We start from the raw sequence: 22947 nt of genomic DNA, 5'->3' as shown, positions 1-22947 counted from the left end.
TATTAGTCCCATCCTGCTGAGATATCTGCATCCGGCAATATATGAGAAGGCAGCTTGCATTCTGCGGCGCTTTCTCGCCGGGAAGGACGACCCCGTCGAGTCTCAGACCCCAACATCACCGTAACACACCCGGGTGACTTTCGGACTAGCAGGCATAATGTGTAACCACTTTGTCCTGTTTCGGCTTCCTGCACCAGCCTAGAGCTTGTCCTCCCGACAGACCTGGCCGGTCCAAAGGAGAGTCAGCAAGGAGACTTTGGCCGGTAGCGCGATGACCACAAACATGATGGATAGATCGATGGAATCAACCATATCAATCTCAGTTAAAGTGAGAGGAAAGATGGTCGTGAAAAAAGGAGTGGCAAACGAATGGGCTGCAATGAAACGAGTTTATTTCTGTTCTTAGGGTTTCGGGTTACGGATTTGGTTTTGCAGAGATGGGATGATCTTCGACGTTATTATTATTATTTGGACTGGTCCGGTTGGTAACGTGTTGGGTTGGGTCGGCTATTTTATTCACCTGTACAATTAGAACTCGACTGTGTATTTTGGGTGTTTTCTTTTCTCTTCTTTATCCCCATCTTGTTTCTGAGATTGTCTCCGCTTTTTCCTTTTTCTTTCTCGGGTCTTCTCATATCACTTCATGGATCTTAACTATATATATATGAACTTCTACTTGCTTCCCTATCAGGAACACGAATGAACCATTACTATACAGTCAGGTTTTTTTTCGGAACCATTTTCTAAACGCAGGGTTCCAAAATATTTGAAGAGCAAGTATTAATTTGTTTTATCTATGGGATCCAATTTGTCGAACCTAACCTAGGTAATCTAATGTGTACGAGAGAAAAAGAAAAAAAGGATCAACTCTTCTTCCAAGACAAAACAGAATAATAACTTAAGGAAAGTGACAGACAACGCCGTGGAAGAGTCTGTAACCCAGGTAAAACGCCGGATATCTGAAAAAGGAGATTATTAATGAAGACACGGAAACTACAGCGCCTTAACGATCGCTCGCTGCCATGGCATGGAATAAAGGGGCTTAATTCATGGCGAATCGTGGGAAAATAGGTGAAAGCTTTTCTCTCTTTCTCTCTTCTCCCTTTGGCTCACAAAGTGTCTGATATCGTGATCACGATTTATGATCACAGCTTCGACCGAATCCCCTCCAGCCGGAACTTGACGTCCTTCAACACCTTGCTCGACGGCTTCCAGTCGTCGAACTGTCGCAGTAGCTCCATCGTCTCGTGGTAGAGTTCGCGCCGGACGTAGTCTTCCTCGAGAAGACCGCGCATGGCGAAGGGGAGGATGTACGGGTTCGGAGTCAGGGAGGGGGCAGGTCGTTGGATCTGCAAGGTTGCGTTGCTGACGGTGGATGTTTCGAGGGCGAATTGGATGGCGAGGCTAGAAGGTTGAAGAACAAGCGGGAGTTAGAGAGACGTCAATCGATCACCCAGGGGAGGGAGGGAGATTAGTAGGAGAAACACATACTAGTAGACTGTTTCGTCGTCGTACAGACGAGAGTGGCCTTCCCCGCCGTACAGGCTACCTGCGAGTGGCGAACTGAGCTCGCGGATGATGCCATGGTCGGAGAAGCCGAGGTTGCGCAGCTTCAGCGCGAAGCCAACGAGATGAGAAATGCTGTGATATTCATTAGCACAAGAGTTCATGTAGTTTTGGTGGAATTGAAGAAAGCTTACAAGCTGGGCGCATGGACCCTGCCATCGACGAACACAGCGCGGTAGATGTATGGATGCGTGGCTGGTGCAAAGAGAGACGACTAGTAGATAACAATGGTTAGAAACAACAATTCTTTTACAGGTAGGACGCTCAGCACCGAACTCACCTCCAGGGAGACCAGCTGATCATCAATACTCCCAATATAAGCCATCCGAACTCCAAAATTGAGTACACTTTCAAGTGCGGCTTCATAGTCCTGCGACACTCTGCTGTTGGGATTTGCAAACTCGAAGAGCTCCCCCGCGGAGCCGCTGATCCAGCGGGACTTGTAGTCCGCGAATGGCCCCATGTTCACGCCAGCCATGGCGCATATACCAACGTGGGTTGAACTACTCAAGCATCCGAAAGATATCAACTTCGCTACCAGCATCGTAGCGACGGGGACGCCCTGACTATGACACGCAACCAAAATGAAGTCCGCCTTCCTGATATCCTCGATCCAATTCAGAAGCAGTTTCCAAAGCAGGTCCAAACGCTCAGCGATGCGGCCCTCACCCTCGAGGGATATTTTCTCGATTTCGCAGGTGAAGCCGTGATCTTCGGTCCATTTGCGAATGGCGTCTGCGGCCATGTTGGAGAATTTTACAGAGGTTCCTGTTGGCTGTCCAAGGACGCTCCGTATCAACGGAGCTGGGAAATAGCCGTGGACTCCAATGGCCAAGGCTTTTCTGATACGGGGAGGATCCCTGAGCACATAAACATGCTTACGTTCTGGTTCCTTGGTGTAATGCAACAGACGGCCAATCGTCTGACGACCAATCGTCTGCATTAGAGAAGGCCGCTCCTGTAGGGCAAATGTGTCCTTGAAAGACGGCAGCACTTGGTTAGGCAAGACTTTCTGCAGCTGTTTCGAAGCAGATGCCTCTGGCGTCTTGACCTTTGCAGGTGTTGGAGTGGTTGGAGGCTCCTGTTCCTGGACAGCGGCGGCGGCAGCATATTCGACATTATCTTTGACCTTTTTGCCCTTGATACTTCCCCTTGCGGACGCTGTTTGGACCTCGGTCATCTCTGATTCTGGTGTTTCCTTTAATTGTTTTGGAGGTGGCGCTTCCGGTACTGTGGGTTCCACCTTCTGGATTTCCTGCGTGTTGCCTTGCGGTGTCTCCTTTGGCGTGCTCCGCGACCAAAATAGCCAGCCAGTGGATTTCGGTGTGTCAGGCGGATGCTTGGAAGTATCTGGGCCCTCAACATGTCCATTCTCCGCCTCATTTGTTGGAGACTTAGCATCGACCTCCTCCTCAGCATCAGCCTGCTCTGCTGGAATTGGAGGTTCTTCCTGCTTAGGTTGTGGCTCCGGTTCCTCCTTTGGTTGAGGCGGCGCAGACGAGCCTCCCCATAGCGGGAACCAGGACCGCCTCCGCGGTGTGTACGTCGTCACTTCTTCCGCAGGTGCTTGCTCTGGTTCCGGTTCTGACTGTGGCTCTGGCTCTGGCTCCGCTTTTGGGCTTGGTCTACCATCTTCCTTGAGCTCTTTTGCAGGTAGAACCGTGTCGTTATTAGTCGGCTGACTGGCTGGAGTCTCCTGCGCTGGCTCACTGGGAGCGCTCTGCACCACAGGGGCAGGCCTGCTGTACAGCCATCCAAGCCAACCTGAAGACCAGTACGACGCCGTTTCGTCTTTGTTGGGTTGGCCCGCCGCGGTTTCTGTGCTTATCGTTTTGTCGTTTGTTGCAGCCTCTCGGGCCTCCTTCGGATGCTGGGCGGTATCCTCGGTAGTATTCGGATGTTTGTCTTCCTTTATTTCCTTCACTTCTTTATCTCCATTTCGCTTCTGATGCGTAGCGGAACCGGTGGCAAGAGGACTGGTGGTATCGTGTGTGGATGCAGAACCGTCTGATGCGATATTGATCCGGGTGGTCGTAGCGTTAGCTGGGAGGGACCTGCTCGACGGTGACAGGCCCTCCTTCTTCGTCAGATGGGCAGAGGGAGATCTGGATTTTTGCGGAGTGGAGAGGGGTTTGGTCGATGCCATACGCTCCGAGGTCACGTTCCCTGAGACCGAGATGCTCTCTCGAGCGACTTCTGTAACCGCCGCTGCCTTGGGCCCCCGGGGCCAGGACTTAGCGTGCCAGCTCTATCTTGGAGGTGGATCGATTAGTTGCTAACATTCGCGTCGTTGTCGTTTGGACGGAGTATGCCTGAGCACTCACCGCCCTCCTGTCATGATTCTGTGAAGTTGAGCGGCCTCTGGCTGGCTCGACGTTGGAGTCGTTGTAGGACAGCAAGCTAACCGGCCGCGACTGCGAGTCCGCGCCGGGCGGATTCGGCTTCACTCTCTTTCGAGACTCCATGAACGCCATGGCAGACGGGGGAAAGACATCACAGAGGAGCCAGCATCAGATAAGTCTGGATGAAGAGGGCAACGGAGGGTGACAGATCATGCAGAGCCAGCCATCTCTATTATTGGCAACGATCAGGAAGTCCAGAGGTCTGCCTGGCGCATCTCTCGATGCGGAGCCGGGCCTGATGTCACTCCGCTCTGACCGCCTGAGGCTGGCGGCTTGGCGCACCGCCCGAAAAAATCCATCGCCCGCGTGGAGACGCCAGGCACGCCGATAAGCGATCCTGCTAACTTTTTTTCTGGAGATTCCTGCCTTCATCTCCAAGGAGCCCTCTCTGGGTCTTCCCCGTCAAGGTCGCCTTTCTTCTCTGTTGCTGCAGGCCCGGTTGCGGCCGTCGCATTCAAGATGGCGATCCAGAAAAAGGTAAATGAACTCTCTCTAGCCTGAGTTCTGGGATTCCGCATGCTAATTACTTGCTTGAACAGCACGGCAAAGGTCGTCTTGATAAGTGGTACAAGCTCGCGAAGGAAAAGGGCTACCGCGCGCGTGCTGCGTTCAAATTGATCCAGCTGAACAAGAAATATGGCTTTCTGGAAAAGAGCAAGGTCCTTCTGGATCTTTGCGCTGCGCCGGGTGTAAGTTACATGATGGATCCTCCAACCCCTCCCTCGACTGACCTCGGGCGCAGTCATGGTGTCAAGTCGCTGCGGAGTGCATGCCCGCACAGAGTATAATCGTCGGTGTCGACCTCGCCCCCATCAAGCCAATCCCCCGAGTTATCACCTTCCAGAGCGACATCACGACGGATAAGTGTCGTGCGACGATCAGACAGCACCTCAAGCATTGGAAAGCGGATACCGTGTTGCACGATGGTGCTCCAAACGTCGGTACCGCGTGGATTCAGGATGCCTTCTCCCAGGCGGAACTGGTCTTGCAGTCGCTGAAGCTGGCCACGGAATTCCTCATCGAGGGTGGAACGTTCGTGACCAAGGTCTTCAGATCGAAGGACTACAACCCGTTGCTGTGGGTCTTCAAGCAGCTCTTCACGTCAGTCGAAGCGACCAAGCCTCCATCGTCGCGAAATGTCTCCGCAGAAATCTTCGTCGTCTGCCGCGGCTTCAAAGCGCCCAAGCGTATCGACCCGAAGTTCCTCGACCCCAGACATGTCTTTGCAGAATTGGCAGACCCCACCCCGAACAATGAGGCTAAGGTTTTCAACCCGGACAAGAAGAAGCGGAAGAGAGAAGGTTACGAGGAGGGCGACTACACGCAACACAAAGAGATATCGGTGACGGAGTTCATCAATACCACCGATCCAATCGCGATCCTAGGCACATACCACAAGCTCAGTTTCCAGCAGCCGCCAAGCGGAGATCTGGCGCTGTCTACTTTGGAAAGGCTTGAGGAGACCACTGATGAGATCCGGGCTTGCTGTGAGGACTTGAGGGTTCTTGGAAAGAAGGAGTTCCGGAATCTTTTGAAGTGGAGACTGAAGGTCCGCGAGAAGTTCGGATTGACTGTCAAGAAAGGCAATCAAAAGGAGGAACCTGAGGCCGAGGAAGTAGCGGAGATAGCGCCCCTGGACGACGAACTTGCCATCCAGGAAGAGTTGCAACGGCTTCGTGACAATGAGAATGCAAAGAAAAAGAAGGAGAGACGGAAGGAGAATGAGAGGAAGCGGAAGGAGATCATTCGCATGCAGATGCATATGATCACACCCACAGATATCGGAATGGAGCAGGCTGGCCCGAGGGGAGATGATGCCATGTTTGCCCTCAAACCTCTCGACCGTAGCAATGCTACAGATGTGATCGCTCAGGGCAAAGAAGCTGTTCCTGAGAGTGACGATGAAGATGACGAATCCGGATCGAGTGACGAAGAGACGGACGAGGAGGAGGATCGCCTAGAAAGGGAACTGGACTCGATGTACGAGCAGTACCAAGAGCGCAGAGAGGACAGGGATTCCAAACTGCGTGCGAAGAAGGCCCGTAAGGACTACGAGACGGAGGAATGGGAGGGCTTCTCCAACTCTGGACGGAGCGACGATGAAGATTCAGACGCGGAGGATTCGGAATCGGCAATCACAGATAGCAAGGTTCCCAAATCCGATCATCTGTCGAACAAAGCTGCCTTGTTCTTTGACCAGGACGTCTTCAAGGGCCTAGGAGATGTGGATGACGTCGAGAATGAGGACAGCGCCATTGATATGGAAATAGATGATGATGCGTCCAAGGCCGGGTCTGAGAAGGCTGACAAAAAAGCTACGGCTACGAAGTCGACTCCGGCTGCTGATGAGAAGGAGAAGCCTTCGAAGAAAGACAAAAAGAAAGCAGCAGCTCAAGAGGTTGCTGCAGACTCGTCCGACGACGAGAAGGAGCCAGACGACCCTCGGACAAAGGACGGCCGGCTAGGTAAGCTCCCCTAACATTACATCCATTATATCATCCAACCTTTACTAACTGGGTTACAGATATCGACATCATCACCGCGGAGGCCATGGCACTGGCCCAGGCAATGGCAACCGGAGAGAAGACTTCACAGGACGTGGTCGACGACGGCTTCAATAAGTACGCCTTCCGCGACACTGACGGTCTCCCCGACTGGTTCCTGGACGACGAAAACAAGCACAGCCGACCCAACCGCCCTATCACCAAGGCCGCTGCCGCGGCTATCAAGGAGAAGATGCGCGCTATCAACGCGCGACCCATCAAGAAGGTCCTCGAAGCCAAGGGCCGGAAGAAGATGCGGGCGGCACAACGGCTGGAGAAGCTGCGCAAGAAGTCGGCGCTGCTGGCGGACGACGAGGCCATGAGCGAGAAAGACAAGGCTCAGGCGATCGCCAAGATGATGGCCAAGGCGGCAAAGAAGAAGCCCAAGCAGAAGGTGAAGCTGGTCGTTGCCAAGGGCGCCAACAAGGGTATCTCTGGACGGCCGCGCGGAGTGAAGGGCAAGTACAAGATCGTGGACGCACGGTTGAAGAAGGATCTGCGGGCTCAGAAGAGACTGGCTCAGAAGAAGAAGCGGTGAGCGATGGACAGGTGCTTTTTATGTATATAATACAGACGTCTCTTGGAGAGCTACTAGATTATACCAGTCACAAAAATGTATACCGCTGTCTATCGATCCGCAGTGTCCGCTCCTACGTAGATTGTGTGTAGCTATATATAGATATACCTGCCTAGGAAGGTATCTAGCCCATCTCGTCCCCTTGTCCATGTCTCCCAGAACCACGAAACGTCACGTCTGCTGGTCAGGAACGTCGAACTCAATGGGCGCGGGCTGGGATATCCAGAGCCACGGCGGTGGCGCGCAGACGCCGGGCGCGCGGGGCGGTGGAGCCGGCGTGGCGGGACCGCGTCGAGCCCGGAGATATCCTGGTCTCTTTTCTCTTCGCTCGTGAGCCTCGTCGGCGGCCCTCCGTTCCTCTGTGCGCCGCGCTCGCTGACGAGGTCCTGGACACTTTCTTCTTCCTCCCGCTCCCCTCTTCATCCTTCCTACGCTACCTCTTTATTTCCCTCGGGCCCTTGTATCCTTCCCCTACCATGGGCCTTCTTCGACGCCCGTTACTGTTTCAGGTCTAACATAACATCTCTCTACCTTTATACCGCCCCGAGGATCCCGCCATGGGGTTCTTCGACCACCTCCAGAAGGGAGGAGCCTTCTCTCTCCAGGCCCAGAAGCCACAGATCCGCAAAGTGACACAGACCAGACCGGCACCACCGCCGGCGTCAACTGCTCGAGCATCGTCGCAAATACCAGGAAATGCTTCCTCCACGAAGAATAAACTTCATCCGTCTCCCGCTTCTTCCTCCGCATCCGCAACAAACAGGTCACGCGAGCTGAACGGGAAAGTCGTCCGGAAAGATGTCGACTCTTCAAAGTCGCGGCTGAGCACTCCCTCCAACAGGATCCGGAAGAGACCGTCGCCGGCGCAAACGCAGCGACTGTCCAGCGACGACGATGACAGCGACGACAACAACACGGACACGTCCTTCGAGGTGCGCAAGCGGGCGCGGGTGAGCGCCAGCGCGGAGCCGGACCCGAACAGGCGCATACGGTCCATCAAGGCGTTTTCGGAGGAGGGCCAGAAGACGTTCCCCATGGTGCACGCTGCGGACATCGTCACGTCGGCGCAGAAGGCGGGGAAGAAGTTCAAGCGGGCGTTTGAGGGCAGCACATCATCGGACAGGTCGGCGGAGATCCTGCTGCAGTATCCCAGCAACTCGCAGAAGGAGAGGTACGAGCTCGTCGTGCCGCGCGACAACGACGATTTCAAGCCCCTCGACGATATGGTCCAGGTCATCGAGACCGTGTCTCAGAACTACATCCCCGAAGAGGAGGCGGACGAATTCGACAACGAGTCGACCGGGATCAAGCGCCGAATACGGCGCGCTCTGGCTCATGCCTCCGAGGCCGAGTTCCGCGAAGCCATCTCCGACTACAACGGTGCGATCGAACGGCTACGACGCAGTGGGAGTATCGCGAAGCACCTGGATGCGACGCAGCGGCTGGACCTGCCCCTCGTCGAGCGGATACTGACGCAGATCTACTCGCGGACCGTCTCCCCGCGCGTCGAGTCCCTCCGGCAGTACGAGAACGGCACGGACAACGTCTACGGCGAGCTCCTCCCGCGCTTCATCAGCACCATCTTCAAGGAGACCAAGCTGAAATCCAACCAGGTCTTCGTGGACCTGGGCTCCGGTGTGGGCAACGTCGTCCTGCAGGCCGCGCTCGAGATCGGATGCGAGAGCTGGGGGTGCGAGGTGATGCAGAACGCGTGCGACCTGGCCGAGCTGCAGCAGGCCGAGTTCAAGGCGCGGTGCCGCCTCTGGGGCATCGCCCCGGGCAAGACGCACCTCATCCGGGGGGACTTCCTGAAGGAGGAGAGTATCATCAAGGTGCTGCAGCGGGCGGACGTGGTGCTGATCAACAACCAGGCCTTCACGCCGCAGCTCAACGACAAGCTGATCAACCACTTCCTCGACATGAAGGAAGGGTGCCAGATCGTGTCGCTGAAGTCGTTCGTGCCCGCGGGCCACAAGATCCAGTCCCGCAACCTCAACTCGCCCATCAACCTCCTCACCGTCAAGCAGCGGAACTACTGGTCCGACAGCGTCAGCTGGACCGATGTCGGGGGCACGTACTTCATCGCCACCAAGGACAGTTCCAGGCTGAAGGCGTTTGTGGAGAGTAATGGAATGAGATGATACCCCCTTCTTGGTTGTATTCTTCTTCTATCTCCTTTTTTTTCTTGGATATTCATATACATATATATAGAATCGATTTGGGTGGCAATATATCGTGAGCGCCATTTATTCGTTACATCTGTTGATATTATGGCATCTGTTGGGATATTTGATATGATCTGTTGGCCAGTTATACATATTCTCCACTATTTCTTTTTCTTGGATAGCTGCGAGTGTGTCTGTTTTTCGATGATACCAATTTGTGTATGAAAATCGGGGGAGGAAGTTGACATCATTTCCAGTCTTCTATAGCCTTCCTTGGCTAGCGTCCCTTGGAAACAGTCCTTGGATGGTTCTTCAACGGGTCGCATTGAACCAGCTGCCTTTTCGGTGTTCTCTTTCTCTCCGATAGATAGAGGACTGTACATTATTTTTTATCATTCCTCATGATGTGGATGTCAAGAATGAGAACCAAAAAGGGGAAAACATGACCCAGGTATATAAGCTGGTTCCTACATGGTAGATAGATGATGCAACTGCCAGTGTAAACAGAGTGGCAGTTCCACAAAATCATATTCAACATAGGGCCATAAAGATATTTCATCGCTTCGTAAAAGGAAAGATAATGTACAGCTCTAGCCAGATCAGGTCAGATGCGAGTGCTAGACCCGGCCACAGACAGGAGGGTTATTTCCCATCTATCCAGTGGATAAATTGATAAATAAGACCACGGAGCCGGTCATCGTCATGAATGAGTACCATCGACAGGATCAGAATTTGGAAGCCTCGTTCATGGCGTCCGCCTCCTTGCCCATGCGCGCCATCCAGCGGTCCACCAGTTCCTGGTTCTCGCGCTGCAGCCGGCTCGATCGGTCCTCGGCCATGTTGAGCTGCAGGTTTAGGGAGGCGAGTTCGTCCTGAACGCTCTGTATAGTACAGGGATACATGGTCAGTATTTCAGGTTTCACGGCCTTTGTGGTGGTATTTTCCACATACATTCAACAACTTAGCCTTCCCCCTCAACTCCTCGTCCCGGTCCTTCAGCCGCATCTGCAGATGCGTCCGCTCCGACTCCAGCGCCGCGACGCGCCGCCCGTCCTGCGTGCTCTTCTTCTTCAGCTTCTCCAGCTCCGCGGTCGTGCGGGACAACCGGTCCTCGAGCTCTGCCCGCGAGCGCTGCGCAGTGGCTAGGTCCGCCCGCGCGGCGGCGAGGGCATCTGCGGTTGGCAGCTCCTGCTGTGGCTGTTGTCGGGACGGTGATGGGACTTTCTTCTTGGGCGAGGCGGTACCGGCTGGCGGTGGTGGTTGTTGGGATTGTTCTGGGGACGTTACGGATAGGTGAGGGGTGTTGGTGGCTGCCAGAGCTAGGCGGCCGGTGCGGTCTGCTAGGCGGGTGTCTATATGTAAAACAGTGGTTAGAAATTCTGCCTTATTTTAATGTCAAGAAGATAAGGTCATACAGGCATCGTAGAGAGCGACGTTTGCTTTCTCCCGCTCATCTCGGACGCCCAGGGCGGCGAAGTACTCTTCGCGCCAGTGGGCCATAAGCGACCTGTGAGGTGTGTATGTAGTTGTTGCCGAAGGGTGGGTATAGCAGCGAAGCTATGGGGACAGGGGTGGTAAGTTTACGATATGAGATTCGATATGAGATTCATGGTTGTTCCGGACGAGAGAAGCCAGCCTCAAAAATATGGCCGGATTCCCTGGAGAGATATAACACGGTCGTGAAGCTATGAGGTCGATGGATGCAATAGAAAGGAGGTTAAAGGTGAGGCCGCTCTCCGCACGCAGACCGCCCCCTCGACCGCCCGCGCCCGTCGATCGAGGTCATGCTATCACATCACCGCCAACTCCAGCCCTACCTCGTTCCCTGCCTCAACTTCCAGTCCTCCCTCCAGCTGCTGAGCAGCCCACCTTTTCGTTCCTTGCTATAATCCTGCTCCTGTATCCGCACTCACATACCGTTACCTTAAGGCACACTTCCAGGCGACCATGGCGTCAAGGAAGAAGGTCCTCTTGAAGGTAGGTCCCCAGCCACCCTAACTTACCGTCCGCCGGCAGGACCGTGCTCGATACCTCGTAACGCTCTATTCATCCGCTGACACCGAATTCCTATCTTCTCTAGGTCATTATCCTCGGCGACAGCGGTGTAGGAAAGACGAGTTTGATGAACCAATATGTCGGTCCTCTTCTTGCTTTCCCCTCCCTCTTTCCGGTAGTGACGCTCGGTCGTGCACGGTCCTAACGCTCCATTCCGGGTTTATACAGGTCAACAAGAAGTTCAGCGCCAGCTACAAGGCCACGATCGGGGCCGACTTTCTCACAAAGGAAGTGCTAGTGGATGATCGGCTGGTTACGATGCAGGCGTGTTCAAACCCCCGTTGTCGTCTCTGGGAGAATGGTCGGCTAACATAACATCGTCTTATGTAGATTTGGGATACCGCAGGCCAAGAACGATTCCAGTCTCTGGGCGTCGCATTTTACCGGGGAGCTGACTGCTGTGTGCTGGTCTACGATGTCAATAACTCCAAGAGTTTTGAGGCCCTGGACAGCTGGCGAGACGAGTTCCTGATCCAGGCGAGCCCCAGAGACCCGGAGAGCTTCCCCTTCGTGAGTATCCCTCTGAACTCCAGGTCCTAACGGGCATGCTACTAACTGCTTGCAGGTCGTGCTGGGGAACAAGATCGATGTGGAGGAGAGCAAGAGGATGATCTCCTCGAAACGCGCCATGACTTTCTGCCAGTCGAAAGGCAACATCCCGTACTTTGAGACCAGTGCCAAGGAGGCGGTCAATGTCGAGCAGGCTTTCGAGGGTATGTTGCCGGTGGTTTTCACCCGATGTGAATTACTCGGATATCTAACATCTGCACCAGTGATCGCCAGGAGCGCCCTCGCCCAGGAGGAAGCCGAGGAGTTCAATGGCGACTTCAACGACCCGATCAACATCCACCTTGAGAGCGACCGTGATGGCTGCGCATGTTAATGCCCTGAGTTCCTTTCGTGTTTGGGTTTGGATAATGTTGATGTTTGTTCTACATCCCATGGGCTCGTAGAGGATTCCCCCACCCGCGCTAATGTGATTGCTGGGGACTCAGGTATACTAGTCTGCCTAATGGTAATCCGACTGTTGAACGCCCTCTTGTCCTTGTCCGAGTTTCTGCCCTTTTTTCTTCGATGTTTGATGGTTTTGCTTTTTCTTCTTCACCGGAGACAGTCCTGTTCATTCGTCTTGGGAGTCTGATATGTCCTTCTGTATGCTACCTACGTAACCATCCCAATGGATGAATGAAGTACAGTACAGTGCATGGTCCATGCAGTTGGAAGGCTGTCTGTCATCCTTGAAAGTAGAAACTGTATTATTTTTTCACACATGCAGAGTCTGCAAGCGCTCTTATCTACGCCGCGGATATCAGATGGTGAGACGCTTATCGTGTTGTGTCGTGTCGCTCACCGCCCGCCATGACGCGAGAAAGCTTGGCGGTCGCAAGAGCTCCGTTTCCGACTCGCCCCTGGCAGTTCTCCGATAGATATACTGCAAACTCCTGCGCACTGCGTTCGAGCTCATGCTTGCTCCCCGCTGACAATCTGGCCAGAGACTATCACCCAGTTCGATTTGTTCCTTTATTTCAGAACCTCTTCTTTTCCTGTTCTGTGTCAATGAAGTCGTTCTGATCGCTGCCTCCCTGTCAAACCCCCCGCCTGTTCTTACTCCTGGCGAGCAAGAGAGGCGGCAGAGCTAGATAGGTAGAGAGCGCACAGGACCTGAACAGCTAGAACAAAAAGAAACAATAATGACTACAATACGCACGTCTCCGGAATTGAGGGATCCGGCCATCGCAGTACATGCCAGTCAACCCTCGAGAGCGGATCGCGTGAGCCCCGGAGTTGTTGAAACGGCGCACGTCTCTGGGGTTGCGGGTGTCGCGAGACGGACGCTGGGCATCTGTCTGCTTCTGATAGTCGTGGTGCTGTGGACGGCGTCGAATTTCCTGGCTAGTGTATGTACAGTTATATGAGAATTTTGTCATTGATCTCTTCCGGCCGAAGCCGGTTTCTATTCTGGTCAATAGTTAATATAGAAGTTTTTCTTTTTGCTAATTAACCCCTCTCTGTTGTCCCCCGCAGACCATATTCGCCGACAGCTCATTCTCCAAACCTTTCTTCGTTACCTACGTCAACACCTCCCTCTTCATCCTCCCGCTCATCCCCATCATCGCGACCCGGCTCTGGCGGGTCTGGCGCACAGGCAAGCTCGCCCACGTCACGTCGTGGCAGACCCTGCTGGCATACATCGATTCTTCGCACGGCTCCAAAGCGGATGCGCAGGGCGCGTACCGCGCTGCTCCGATTGACGATGAGGAAGACATCGTGGTCGAGGAGGGGGATGGGGCTGAGGCGAGCCGATTGGGTCTGCTGGAATCAAACGTCCATGGTGGAGAGCCGTCTGGTGCTGGGAAGTTGGGGCTTAAAGCGACCGCGAGATTGAGTTTTCAGTTTTGCATGTTGTGGGTGAGTTTGACATCATAATACGCCTCTATACAATATGGATATACTGACTGGGAAAACAGTTTCTTGTAGGTTGCGCTGATCCTTTCCCATATGTACCAATCTAATGTGAAAATATGCATAGGCAAACTATTTCGCCATGGCCTGCCTGCAGTATACTACGGTAGGCAGTACCACGATATTGACATCAACTAGTGGTATGTAATCTTCAGAGCAATCATGAAGACTGAGAATGGAGATTGATGCGTACCTTACAGGCGTCTGGACACTCATATTTGGCGCTTTCATCGGCGTCGAAAAGTTTACCGTCCGCAAGCTCCTCGGTGTTTTTGCCTCCCTGGTTGGCATAATCTTAATCTCGCGCGTGGATTTGTCTTCCTCGTCCGACAGCCCCTCTCCGAACAGCGACGACGGCGGCAACCAGGGATCTTTCCCGCACAAGACTCCAGCCGAGATCGCGCTGGGTGATGCAATGGCAGCCTTCAGCTCGATCCTGTACGGAGTGTACACGATCGTGATGAAGAAGCAGGTCGGCGACGAGTCCCGGGTCAACATGCAGCTGTTCTTCGGCCTTGTGGGGCTGTTCAACGTGTTGCTCCTCTGGCCTGGGTTTTTGATCCTGCATTGGACGGGTATCGAGCCGTTCGCGCTCCCGGACACGAACCGGGTGTGGACTATTGTGCTGGTAGGCACTTTCCTTCCATAAAAGGTGTTTTAAGAACCTCCGGCTGATCTTTCCAGGTAAACTCCATAACATCCCTCGTCTCTGACATCTGCTGGGCATACGCCATGCTCCTGACCACGCCGCTGGTCGTCACCGTCGGCCTCAGTCTCACCATCCCACTCTCCCTCGTGGGCCAGATGATCCTGCAGGGGCAGTACTCGAGCTTTCTGTACTGGGTCGGAGCGGCGATCGTGTTCCTGTCATTCATCATCGTGAACCACGAGAGCAAGACGCAGGACAGTGACGATAGTAGAAGGAGCAGTGTGGGAGGCCCGAGGGCTTATCAGGATGAGGATGATCCTAGACGGTGACTGTGACGGCGACTGTGATAATACTTGCCATTTATAGAAAGTAGATAATCTGGTGATATATTATGAGAAGTATAATTTAGATGATACCAAAAATGATTGCTGTTGGTGCTGAAGCGCTACCTATTCTCTAGATAGTCAGGCGAATGGCTCAATAATAGATTCAAATAGATTCCACAGGTAGACTACTTAAGGGCTGGCGCGCAGGACGATAATAAAAAGTGCTGAATGGAGGGTTTCAAAAGGTGGAGAGGATGGAGGTGCGAGAATGAATCTATTTCCACGTGACTACAGCGTCCCCTAAGAGAGTCTTGCCTACTGTAGCATGTTACTTCGATTTCACCTGCAACATCTATTTCCTCTGCTTCAATCGTATTCCGCTTGTCTTCTTCTGCTGCTGCTGCTGCCCCTTATTCGGTACCTGAAAATTTATGGTGGAAATATGGTAGATCTACCATACCCAGATCAATGTGCTAGATCTACAGATTCTACGATATTTTGAGGGAATAAAAAAAGGTAGAACAACCGTATTCTGAAACCATAGTTTTCCGGTATGGAAGACATAGCCCCAACTTAGGTAGATTAGGCAGAAATGTTGCGACTTGCAACACTTCAAGTCAAGAGATGACCTGTAGCATTTATATATAAATAACAGGACATAAATAAACCCACATCGTGAACCAGACTCATCTTACTCCCTTAGATACCTAACTTTCTACTCCCGGATCTTTTACCATAATCCAAGAGAGAGAGAGAGAGAGAGATTACGGTCGGGGCAGTTACAGCACCCTCCAACTAGGTACATATGTACAAGAAACTGCGAATATCCATGATGGCCGACCAACAATCTCAAGCTCAAGCCCAACAAACGACCCTTCCACCAACCAACACCAACACCAGCACAAACGACCAACCCCAATCAATCCAGTCTCCCCCTACCACTACCACCAACACTACTACCTTCCCCATCGCCAGAGTCGATAGCATCGCATTCAACGAAGTAACCCACGGACTCGCATTCTGCATCCAGCGCGCCTCCAGGGCAAAGCATACGAGAGACTGACGGCCGACGACGAGAGATTGCGCTTCTTAAAGGAGAACTATACTTACGTGGTTCTGAGTAACGGCGGTGGGTCGAGAGGGATGAGTATATTCAAATGCAGCAGCAGCAGCAGGCCTCCACGGTGGTCTCGGCCATGCCAGGAAAACCCTTGTAACTAGGTCTCCTAGTTCATGTGACACATCCATGACATGTCGTCCATTCTACCAGGAAGGAAGAACGGATGGGGTGCTTAGGTACCTACTTTTATCTTATGTACGCAGGATAGAGATGACTACTACTAAAAGCCATGATAATAGGTAAAGTGATATTTTGGAACCAATGTTTACTGTAGTACACCATTAGTGACCTTGGACTTGGATATTTTTTTTTCTTCCTCTCTTATGCTTGCACAAAACAGACTAGTTCACAGTTTACCTGCAGGCGCTTGTGACAACCCCCTAGCGTCGATTCGAAACGTTCTCGCACGAATCGCTCATGCAAAACATGCATGATGGATCCGCCTAAGCAAGGAGACTGAGACGCTATGCCAGACTAAAACGGCTAGAAGAGTCTTCTATCGCCGTCTCCGTCGGAGGACTATCTGCCCTGTCGGGATGCACACCAAGGTAAATGGATAACAACACAGCGTCCTCTCTGGCGGAATTGTTTTTCAAAAACCTTTTTTTTTTCATTTCCGCTGTCTGTAACAAATATATCAGAAATACAAGAAGGGTATCGAAAATGCTGACAGCAGTACAAACTATACTGGTCTGGATGGAGAAATGAGGTAATGTACAGTTCAAAAAGGAACGCAAGAAGATGTCTCATCTCGGAGGGTTCTTGGGGGGAATAAAATGGCATCCCATTGACTCCTAAGTTGAAAGCAGCGTAACTGATGAGCATCATGAGCGATGGCTAATCTTGACTTTCTTCTCAGACGCTTCCATTTCTGGATGGCGGAAAGTTAAGGGAGGAAAAAAAGAAATCTTCATGCCGTCATGAAAGGCCAAATACGGCCGGCAGGATTAAAATAATACTGTGTATACAAAGCGGGGTATATGACGAGAAAAGAACGAATCCGAGACGGCAATTAACACAGTAATGCCTATACAAATGATCCAGAGTAGCGCATTAAGTCTACGACGGCATGAATTGAGCATTCATTGAGCTGATGCTGCGGCTGCGGCTGCGGCTGCCTTCTTACGCGCAATAAGCACGCTCTTCATGGCGCCAAGCCATTGGGCGAGAGCTTCCTCATCAGGCGCGCAGAATCGGTAGGTTCTGTCGTCAGTGATAACCTGAAGACAGAAGTTCTTCGAGCGTGACATCGGATCGATCTCAGCAGCGTTGATCACCTGAGACATAGGGATTATTCTCACGGCAGAGTACTCCTACAAGCAAGGGACGAGGATCAGTTTCCGATTGCTTTCCCGACATCAATTGAGGTGAAATGGCAGGAATAAGGGAGAAGAGGTAAAATCGCATCCAAGCGTCGCGCCTGTAACATGCTGGCTGGGACGGTGTGGGCTTTGTAGTTGGCATAGGGTGATACAGCTCCCTATAAGGATAAGGATTGGGGGAGAAAGAGGAAGAAGAGCCGGATAGGTCGGTGACATACCTGTTCATCTTTGTAGAGAGAAATACCCTTGGGACGCAGGACTACCCAGAGTTTCCTCCACTGCCGGACGCCTCTCTTGCTCTTAAGACACTGAAGGTAGCCTTGGTAGACGACTCTCTCTAGGTCACTTATACCACCCAGTTCACTGGCCAGAGCCGCATCGTGGTGCAGCGACGGTCTCCTGTCGGCAGGAGCGGCCGTAGATAGCTTTGGCAGCGAAGCCGTGGAACGTCGTTGAGTGTTGCTTGCAGGAGCATCGGAGAAGTCGGAGTAGGAAGTAACATCATTTCCAGAGTAATCCTGGAAGAATGGTAGCCGCCTGCCACTCTGGCCAGGCGAGGTCGGGCGCATAACTTCTGGGATGCTTGGCTTCCTCTGCTCAATATCTGAGTGGTCACTGGCGCTGTCAATAGGCTGGCCCTCTGGTTTCTTTGTCTCGCGATTCCTAGTCTGGGCGAAGAAAGCCTCATCCTCTTCATCGATACGAGCCTCGGCCCGAATGCGCTCAATCCAGTCTTCCGCATCCTTTGCCGACAATGCCTGGAATCTGTAGTTTTTTGAAGGGCAGAAAATCCCAAAAACATGCTCCCTGTTCGATCGGGGAGATTTAATGGGTGCGACCGCTGCTGCATCTGACAGGGTGATGGAGACCCGAAGCCCCGCCTCCTCTTCATCTTTGTAGACTGACAGCAGGTTTGGTCGGAGGACGAGGTAAACCGGCTTCCACGAGTGTACGAAGGCCTGCAGGATGGGTTAATTTCTACGAGTAGACAAAGAGACTCTACTGGGGGACTGACATGCTTGCTCTTGACCCTGCGGTACGCCTTGCCACTTTTCAATACTCTGTCGAACTCAAAGCTTCCATTCTGATTGACCGGCGAAAAGGTATCCAGGTTGAAGTGGCCATTGCGAAAGGTGCTAGAACCAAGTGATTGCCCTGACGATCTCGGGGGTTGGACGCCGTGTCCAAGCGCGATGGACTGGCTCATCGTTTGCCCCTCCGAGGTTGACGAAAATGGACGGATGGAGGTCTGAGCCATTCTTGCTTAGAGGACAAGTCCCGTGGGAAGAAGCAGGTATAAGGAGCAGCGGAGCGCGACACACAGATTGCAAGCCGGTGGGAGAGGTCGCCACGAGGTTCAGAGAGGGTCGAAGTCATAATATCACCGCAGGTCGCATGCACGCAGGCGGGTAAAGGGGAGATCAAGGAGGCGGGATGGGTCTCAATAAATGGATAAGGGAGGCAGTTGCCTATCTCGACAAGGGCGCAAAGAAAGCTCCGAGACGTTAGCCGGGCCCCGATAGTCCGTAGTATTAACAGCACTCCCTGCTCGAGACAATGGTGTGTGAATGGTCAAACGGCGTTTGAGAAGGAGAGATGTTTAAGAGCGGCGGTTGCGATGACAGAGCAGTAATCCATCGAAGACCTCGGCCGTGCCCTGGGCGCCTACAACGGGGAGGGACCCAGCAGGCAAGTCGCTGGAGGCCGTTACTGGTCAAACGCGGGCGATGCCAGTTTGGCTGCAGGCTCTCTGTGCCACTGGGAGTCGCAGATGCAGCGAGGAGAGCTCCAGCGTCTGGTTGCGACGAGTAACAGCCATCGAGCCAGCTGGCAGCTTTCATCTGCCAGGCACTATTCCCTACTAAAGTCTAAGATCATAGCATGCTTGTCTTTGCGTTGCCGACAGATAGGCTTGGCAGATCAGCCCCGGCTTTAGCACTTTAGCTTCACTATCGCGCTTAGCAGAACGGTAGAACTAACGGCTTCTTCTGACCACACGCTGGTAAGTTTGACTCGCCACACTCATCATCCACGGCACCGGAACAGCAACTGGTCGAGTGCTCAAATCCTGAGGTCTGAACCCGTACCAGCCGACTGGTCCTATGGCGTTCCGGCTCAGGCTCCATCTCTATTCTTAGTCACTGGCATGCCCGAAGAGAAGCCTCGGAACACATCCTGCCCATCTGCTGGCAGCAGCACTCCGCATTTCAGTTAAGCGTCCGATCGACCTCTCCAAAGCCTTCCGAGCGATTGGGGCTGCGGCTCTGTTGCCCTCTCGGAACAGATTGCTGTCCAAAGTTCCAGGCACGCATACCTATGAATAATGCTAGGAACAAGAATCCCACAGCCTCACCTGCACACGCGCACTTGCTTCTTCCGGAGCCGAACGCAACATTCTTTGGAACCTAGGCAGGGCACGAGTCAAGTCAACTGGATGTGATGCCAGCCATGACCAAGTAGGTCGAATTCAAGTGACGCTCTGCCCCGCAGGACGGGTGCAAGATTCATGCAAACAAGCAGCCGTCTCATCGGCTTGTCTAGCAATCATGCATGACGATCAGCCGGCAGCAAGTCTCTTGGCTTGGAACTGTGCTTAGACTCAAGACTTTACAAAATGCCAGCATCATCGCAAGGCGATTGTCTCTATTCTCTAGCTACAGTAAAAATGATGAGGCATCACCTTGTCCACATGCAGGGACGCGGAGTTGACAGCAGATCAGGATAGAATGATCACTCGGGGGCCGTAAGCCAGTCATTTTAGAAGCAGCTGGAGGGTGGACGCGGTACAGGGTTCCCGTCCTGTCCTGTGACAACGCCGGCATGGGCAGTTTATGCGGCTAAGGACCGGGATCCGCGCTGGAAGGGATCGCTAGAGAACTCCCTGTTTTACTGGCGCAGACGGATAGACGTGGTCAGCTCTGCAAACACCGCTTACAAGAAGCCCTTCTGGCCTCCTGTTTTCCTCTGCGGGAACAGAACTCCAGGGCCGTGAATCGAGACTGGCCACATTGGCAGTTGGGGAGAAGGACACGTGCCGGGCCAGGTCGAGACTCCCGTGGTTTCTGGTACGGTTACGAACCGTACTTGCAAGCGGGTCAGCGGGCGGCCTTTTCCTTGGTTTTTTTTTCCAGAAACATGAAATGCACTGTAATCAGCATGACCAGCGTTTGTTCTGCGTGCTCCAGACACTGTAATCGGTCGATCGGCTCTCGGGATCGACGGGATGCCGCGATGATAGATGGTTGATGCCACTCTGGCTGCCGTACGAAGGGCTCAAGGACGCAGGCACAGGCAGGCGGCTAAGCTTCTGGCGGAGACCGAGTCCACCGGCGGTGGCAATAACCCGCTCCGGCCCCCGGTCTGGCGCTCCCGACTTAGTAACGGCGTGCGCCATCCGCGGTCCAGTCCAGCACTCAGAACCGCCTTAGGCCTCTCGCTTGCGTATCCCTGGTCTTGGCAGACCTCTGGCGGCTCGAGCGTGCCCTCCGTCCCCAAAATCCATCTCCATCGCTCCGTCTGCTCAACCTCTGCCAATTCCTATGCCCTTCGGTCTCCCTCGACGCCCTCCCCCCTCGAACTGATGACCTCGTCCGTCGCCGTTCGTCCCCCTCGTCTTTGCTAGACCTCGAGGCTGCTTCGTCTGCCGCATCGTCCCTCCAGCCTGTTTCTGGTCGTCCTGTCACCAGAAAAGGAAGTTGGGGAGAAAGGAGGCATTCCTCCAGCCGCTCGTTACTTTCCGCTCCCGGCGTCTGTCCTTCCTCACCCTCACGCTGTCAAGGCTCGAGTGCACAACCTCCTCGCCTGTCCACTCGAGTCTTAATTGTTCCATTCGCCCTCTCTCCGTGATCCTCGTTGTCCACGGTCGGCGTCTGTGTCGCTCCATCCGTGGTTGGGTCCCTGTGATCGCGCTAGGATCTTGCCAGCAATCCCCTTCTCCTCGATCCCGAAGCCCGCGCCCTCACCACCCGCTTCGCACCCATGGGCTTCATCCAGCGGATCGCGAAGCGCTTGCCTACTTCGCCGGTGCTGCCGTCTCTCGAGGACTTCTCGCGCGAAAAAGGCCGCATAGTCCCCAGATTCGCGTTTTTCCGGCGGCGGATACGACTAAAGGGGAATTCGTCCATTTCAATACCGCTGGGATTTGTCTTACTATTTCCATGCCTTGTAATAGTCCTTATTTTGCTTCTCTTCGTTAGACATCCTTCCTCCCCCGGTCGGATCTTAATCCCAGCTGGCGCACCGCCGTCCATAAGGTTCGTTGTCCACCCTCCATCCGGATCCCCGTTGCAATCGCAGTCCATGGAAGACTAACCGGGGTGTCCGTTCAAAATAGAAAAATCAGCGAAAAGCACGATAAGGTATTTGCTACGGGCTGCCTCAACATCGACACGAGCGGTCCTCGGGCAAACGCCGCTTTCGTCGTCCTGGCAAGAAATAAGGAACTCGAGGGTGTCATCCAGTCTATCAAGTCCATTGAGAGACATTTCAACCGGTGGTGGCATTACCCCTATGTCTTCCTGAACGATGGCGACTTCGACCAGGAATTCAAAGATACAGTCAGGAATTACACCAGTGCTCCTGTGGAGTTTGGCAAGATCGACAGCAGCATGTGGGGTTTTCCCGATTGGGTCGACCATGAGGTAGCCAAGGAAGGTATCAGGAAGCAAGGAGATGCTGCTATCATGTACGGAGGGATGGAGAGCTATCACCACATGTGCAGGTTCTATTCAGGGTGAGCATATCCCTTGTGCACGTTTGTACCATGTCGGTGCTGACTTGTTGCAGCTTCTTCTACAAGCACCCGCTCCTGCTGAAATACGAATGGTACTGGCGGTTGGAGCCCGACATCAAGTACTTCTGTGACATCACCTAGTATGTCTCCCAATGCCGTCGTTTTTCGTCTCTCATACTCACGCGTTGGTTTAGCGATCCGTTTATCAAGATGGCAGAACACAACAAGACCTACGGTTTTACGATTGCCGTTAAGGAGCTCCGAGAGACTGTGCCCAACATCTTCCGTTACGCTTCCGCCTACAAGCGGAATAAGGGCCTGAAGTCCAAGGGGCTCTGGGAGATGTTCCTGGAAGATCCACAGCAAGAGGAGGAAAAGCCAGCTGAAGAGAAGAAGGAAGAGAAGCTCCCGGACGAGATTCTGCAGACCGAGGCGGGTGACGGCGCTATTCCGGAAGTGGACCCCGAAGCCATGGAAGGGGAGAAGTACAACATGTGTCACTTCTGGAGTAACTTTGAGATCGCGCGTCTGGACTTCTTCCGGAGCAAGGAATATGAGGAATTCTTCGAGATGATGGACAGGAGTGGGGGCTTCTGGATGGAAAGAGTATGTATCAACCCGCCGCGTTATGATCTGCGCGCTCTAACTTGTGTGTTTACAGTGGGGTGATGCGCCTATCCACTCCCTTGCCGCCGGAGCTCTTCTCTCGCCCAGCGATATCCATTACTTCCGTGATTTTGGATACCGCCACACGACCATCCAACATTGTCCAGCCAATGCTCCTGCGAGGCAGCTACCTCGGATTCCGTACCTGGAGATGACGACAGAGGACGAGAAGAAACGGATAGAAGAGGATGAATACTGGGCGACTCCTGACCCCGTCAAAGAGAATGGAGTCGGTTGCAGGTGCAAGTGTGACACAGATATTGTCGACGTCGAAGGCAAGCAAGGAAGCTGTCTTGCCCAATGGGTCGAGGTTGCTGGAGGCTGGGCATCTCCATAGACCTGTGTTCCACTTCCCTTTTCA

At 53.4% G+C, this 22947-nt stretch overlaps 9 protein-coding genes across 9 annotated transcripts; 6 read left to right on the top strand and 3 right to left on the bottom strand.

Annotated features, from left to right (window-relative positions):
• Positions 1 to 1145: 1145 nt before the first annotated feature.
• VTN00DRAFT_4275 (uncharacterized protein) lies at positions 1146 to 4040 on the bottom strand (the record flags this gene model as incomplete). The annotated part of the gene is made up of 5 exons (XM_069430685.1): positions 1146 to 1404; positions 1492 to 1641; positions 1701 to 1780; positions 1847 to 3814; positions 3891 to 4040. The coding sequence occupies 5 exons, from the start codon at positions 4038 to 4040 to the stop codon at positions 1146 to 1148; spliced, it is 2607 nt and encodes an 868-aa protein (XP_069289796.1).
• A 387-nt stretch (positions 4041 to 4427) lies between these two features.
• VTN00DRAFT_4274 (uncharacterized protein) lies at positions 4428 to 7049 on the top strand (the record flags this gene model as incomplete). The annotated part of the gene is made up of 4 exons (XM_069430684.1): positions 4428 to 4445; positions 4508 to 4657; positions 4711 to 6433; positions 6493 to 7049. The coding sequence occupies 4 exons, from the start codon at positions 4428 to 4430 to the stop codon at positions 7047 to 7049; spliced, it is 2448 nt and encodes an 815-aa protein (XP_069289795.1).
• Positions 7050 to 7645: 596 nt separating this feature from the next.
• Positions 7646 to 9229, top strand: VTN00DRAFT_4273 (uncharacterized protein; the record flags this gene model as incomplete). The annotated part of the gene is made up of 1 exon (XM_069430683.1): positions 7646 to 9229. One exon carries the CDS (start codon positions 7646 to 7648, stop codon positions 9227 to 9229), a length of 1584 nt encoding a protein of 527 aa, XP_069289794.1.
• A 749-nt stretch (positions 9230 to 9978) lies between these two features.
• On the bottom strand, positions 9979 to 10753 carry VTN00DRAFT_4272 (uncharacterized protein; the record flags this gene model as incomplete). Its single annotated transcript, XM_069430682.1, has 3 exons — positions 9979 to 10134; positions 10205 to 10605; positions 10669 to 10753. 3 exons carry the CDS (start codon positions 10751 to 10753, stop codon positions 9979 to 9981), a joined length of 642 nt encoding a protein of 213 aa, XP_069289793.1.
• A 447-nt stretch (positions 10754 to 11200) lies between these two features.
• On the top strand, positions 11201 to 12191 carry VTN00DRAFT_4271 (uncharacterized protein; the record flags this gene model as incomplete). Its single annotated transcript, XM_069430681.1, has 6 exons — positions 11201 to 11230; positions 11334 to 11387; positions 11477 to 11572; positions 11639 to 11818; positions 11874 to 12021; positions 12082 to 12191. 6 exons carry the CDS (start codon positions 11201 to 11203, stop codon positions 12189 to 12191), a joined length of 618 nt encoding a protein of 205 aa, XP_069289792.1.
• Positions 12192 to 12999: 808 nt separating this feature from the next.
• On the top strand, positions 13000 to 14749 carry VTN00DRAFT_4270 (uncharacterized protein; the record flags this gene model as incomplete). Its single annotated transcript, XM_069430680.1, has 6 exons — positions 13000 to 13206; positions 13334 to 13717; positions 13777 to 13782; positions 13839 to 13911; positions 13972 to 14399; positions 14456 to 14749. The coding sequence occupies 6 exons, from the start codon at positions 13000 to 13002 to the stop codon at positions 14747 to 14749; spliced, it is 1392 nt and encodes a 463-aa protein (XP_069289791.1).
• A 2199-nt stretch (positions 14750 to 16948) lies between these two features.
• On the bottom strand, positions 16949 to 18446 carry VTN00DRAFT_4269 (uncharacterized protein; the record flags this gene model as incomplete). The annotated part of the gene is made up of 3 exons (XM_069430678.1): positions 16949 to 17179; positions 17407 to 18147; positions 18204 to 18446. The coding sequence occupies 3 exons, from the start codon at positions 18444 to 18446 to the stop codon at positions 16949 to 16951; spliced, it is 1215 nt and encodes a 404-aa protein (XP_069289790.1).
• Positions 18447 to 20426: 1980 nt separating this feature from the next.
• VTN00DRAFT_4268 (uncharacterized protein) lies at positions 20427 to 21008 on the top strand (the record flags this gene model as incomplete). Its single annotated transcript, XM_069430677.1, has 2 exons — positions 20427 to 20702; positions 20811 to 21008. The coding sequence occupies 2 exons, from the start codon at positions 20427 to 20429 to the stop codon at positions 21006 to 21008; spliced, it is 474 nt and encodes a 157-aa protein (XP_069289789.1).
• Positions 21009 to 21166: 158 nt separating this feature from the next.
• On the top strand, positions 21167 to 22923 carry VTN00DRAFT_4267 (uncharacterized protein; the record flags this gene model as incomplete). Its single annotated transcript, XM_069430676.1, has 5 exons — positions 21167 to 21441; positions 21522 to 21920; positions 21974 to 22060; positions 22115 to 22526; positions 22582 to 22923. 5 exons carry the CDS (start codon positions 21167 to 21169, stop codon positions 22921 to 22923), a joined length of 1515 nt encoding a protein of 504 aa, XP_069289788.1.
• Between the last annotated feature and the right edge of the window lie 24 nt (positions 22924 to 22947).

This window comes from Thermoascus crustaceus (assembly GCF_041956765.1).
Source record: "Thermoascus crustaceus strain CBS 181.67 unplaced genomic scaffold VTN00scaffold_2, whole genome shotgun sequence".
In the NCBI taxonomy this organism is placed as follows: domain Eukaryota; kingdom Fungi; phylum Ascomycota; class Eurotiomycetes; order Eurotiales; family Thermoascaceae; genus Thermoascus; species Thermoascus crustaceus.
The sequence above is the reverse complement of the archived record's forward strand: the minus strand, read 5'-3'. Positions and strand labels throughout refer to the sequence as shown.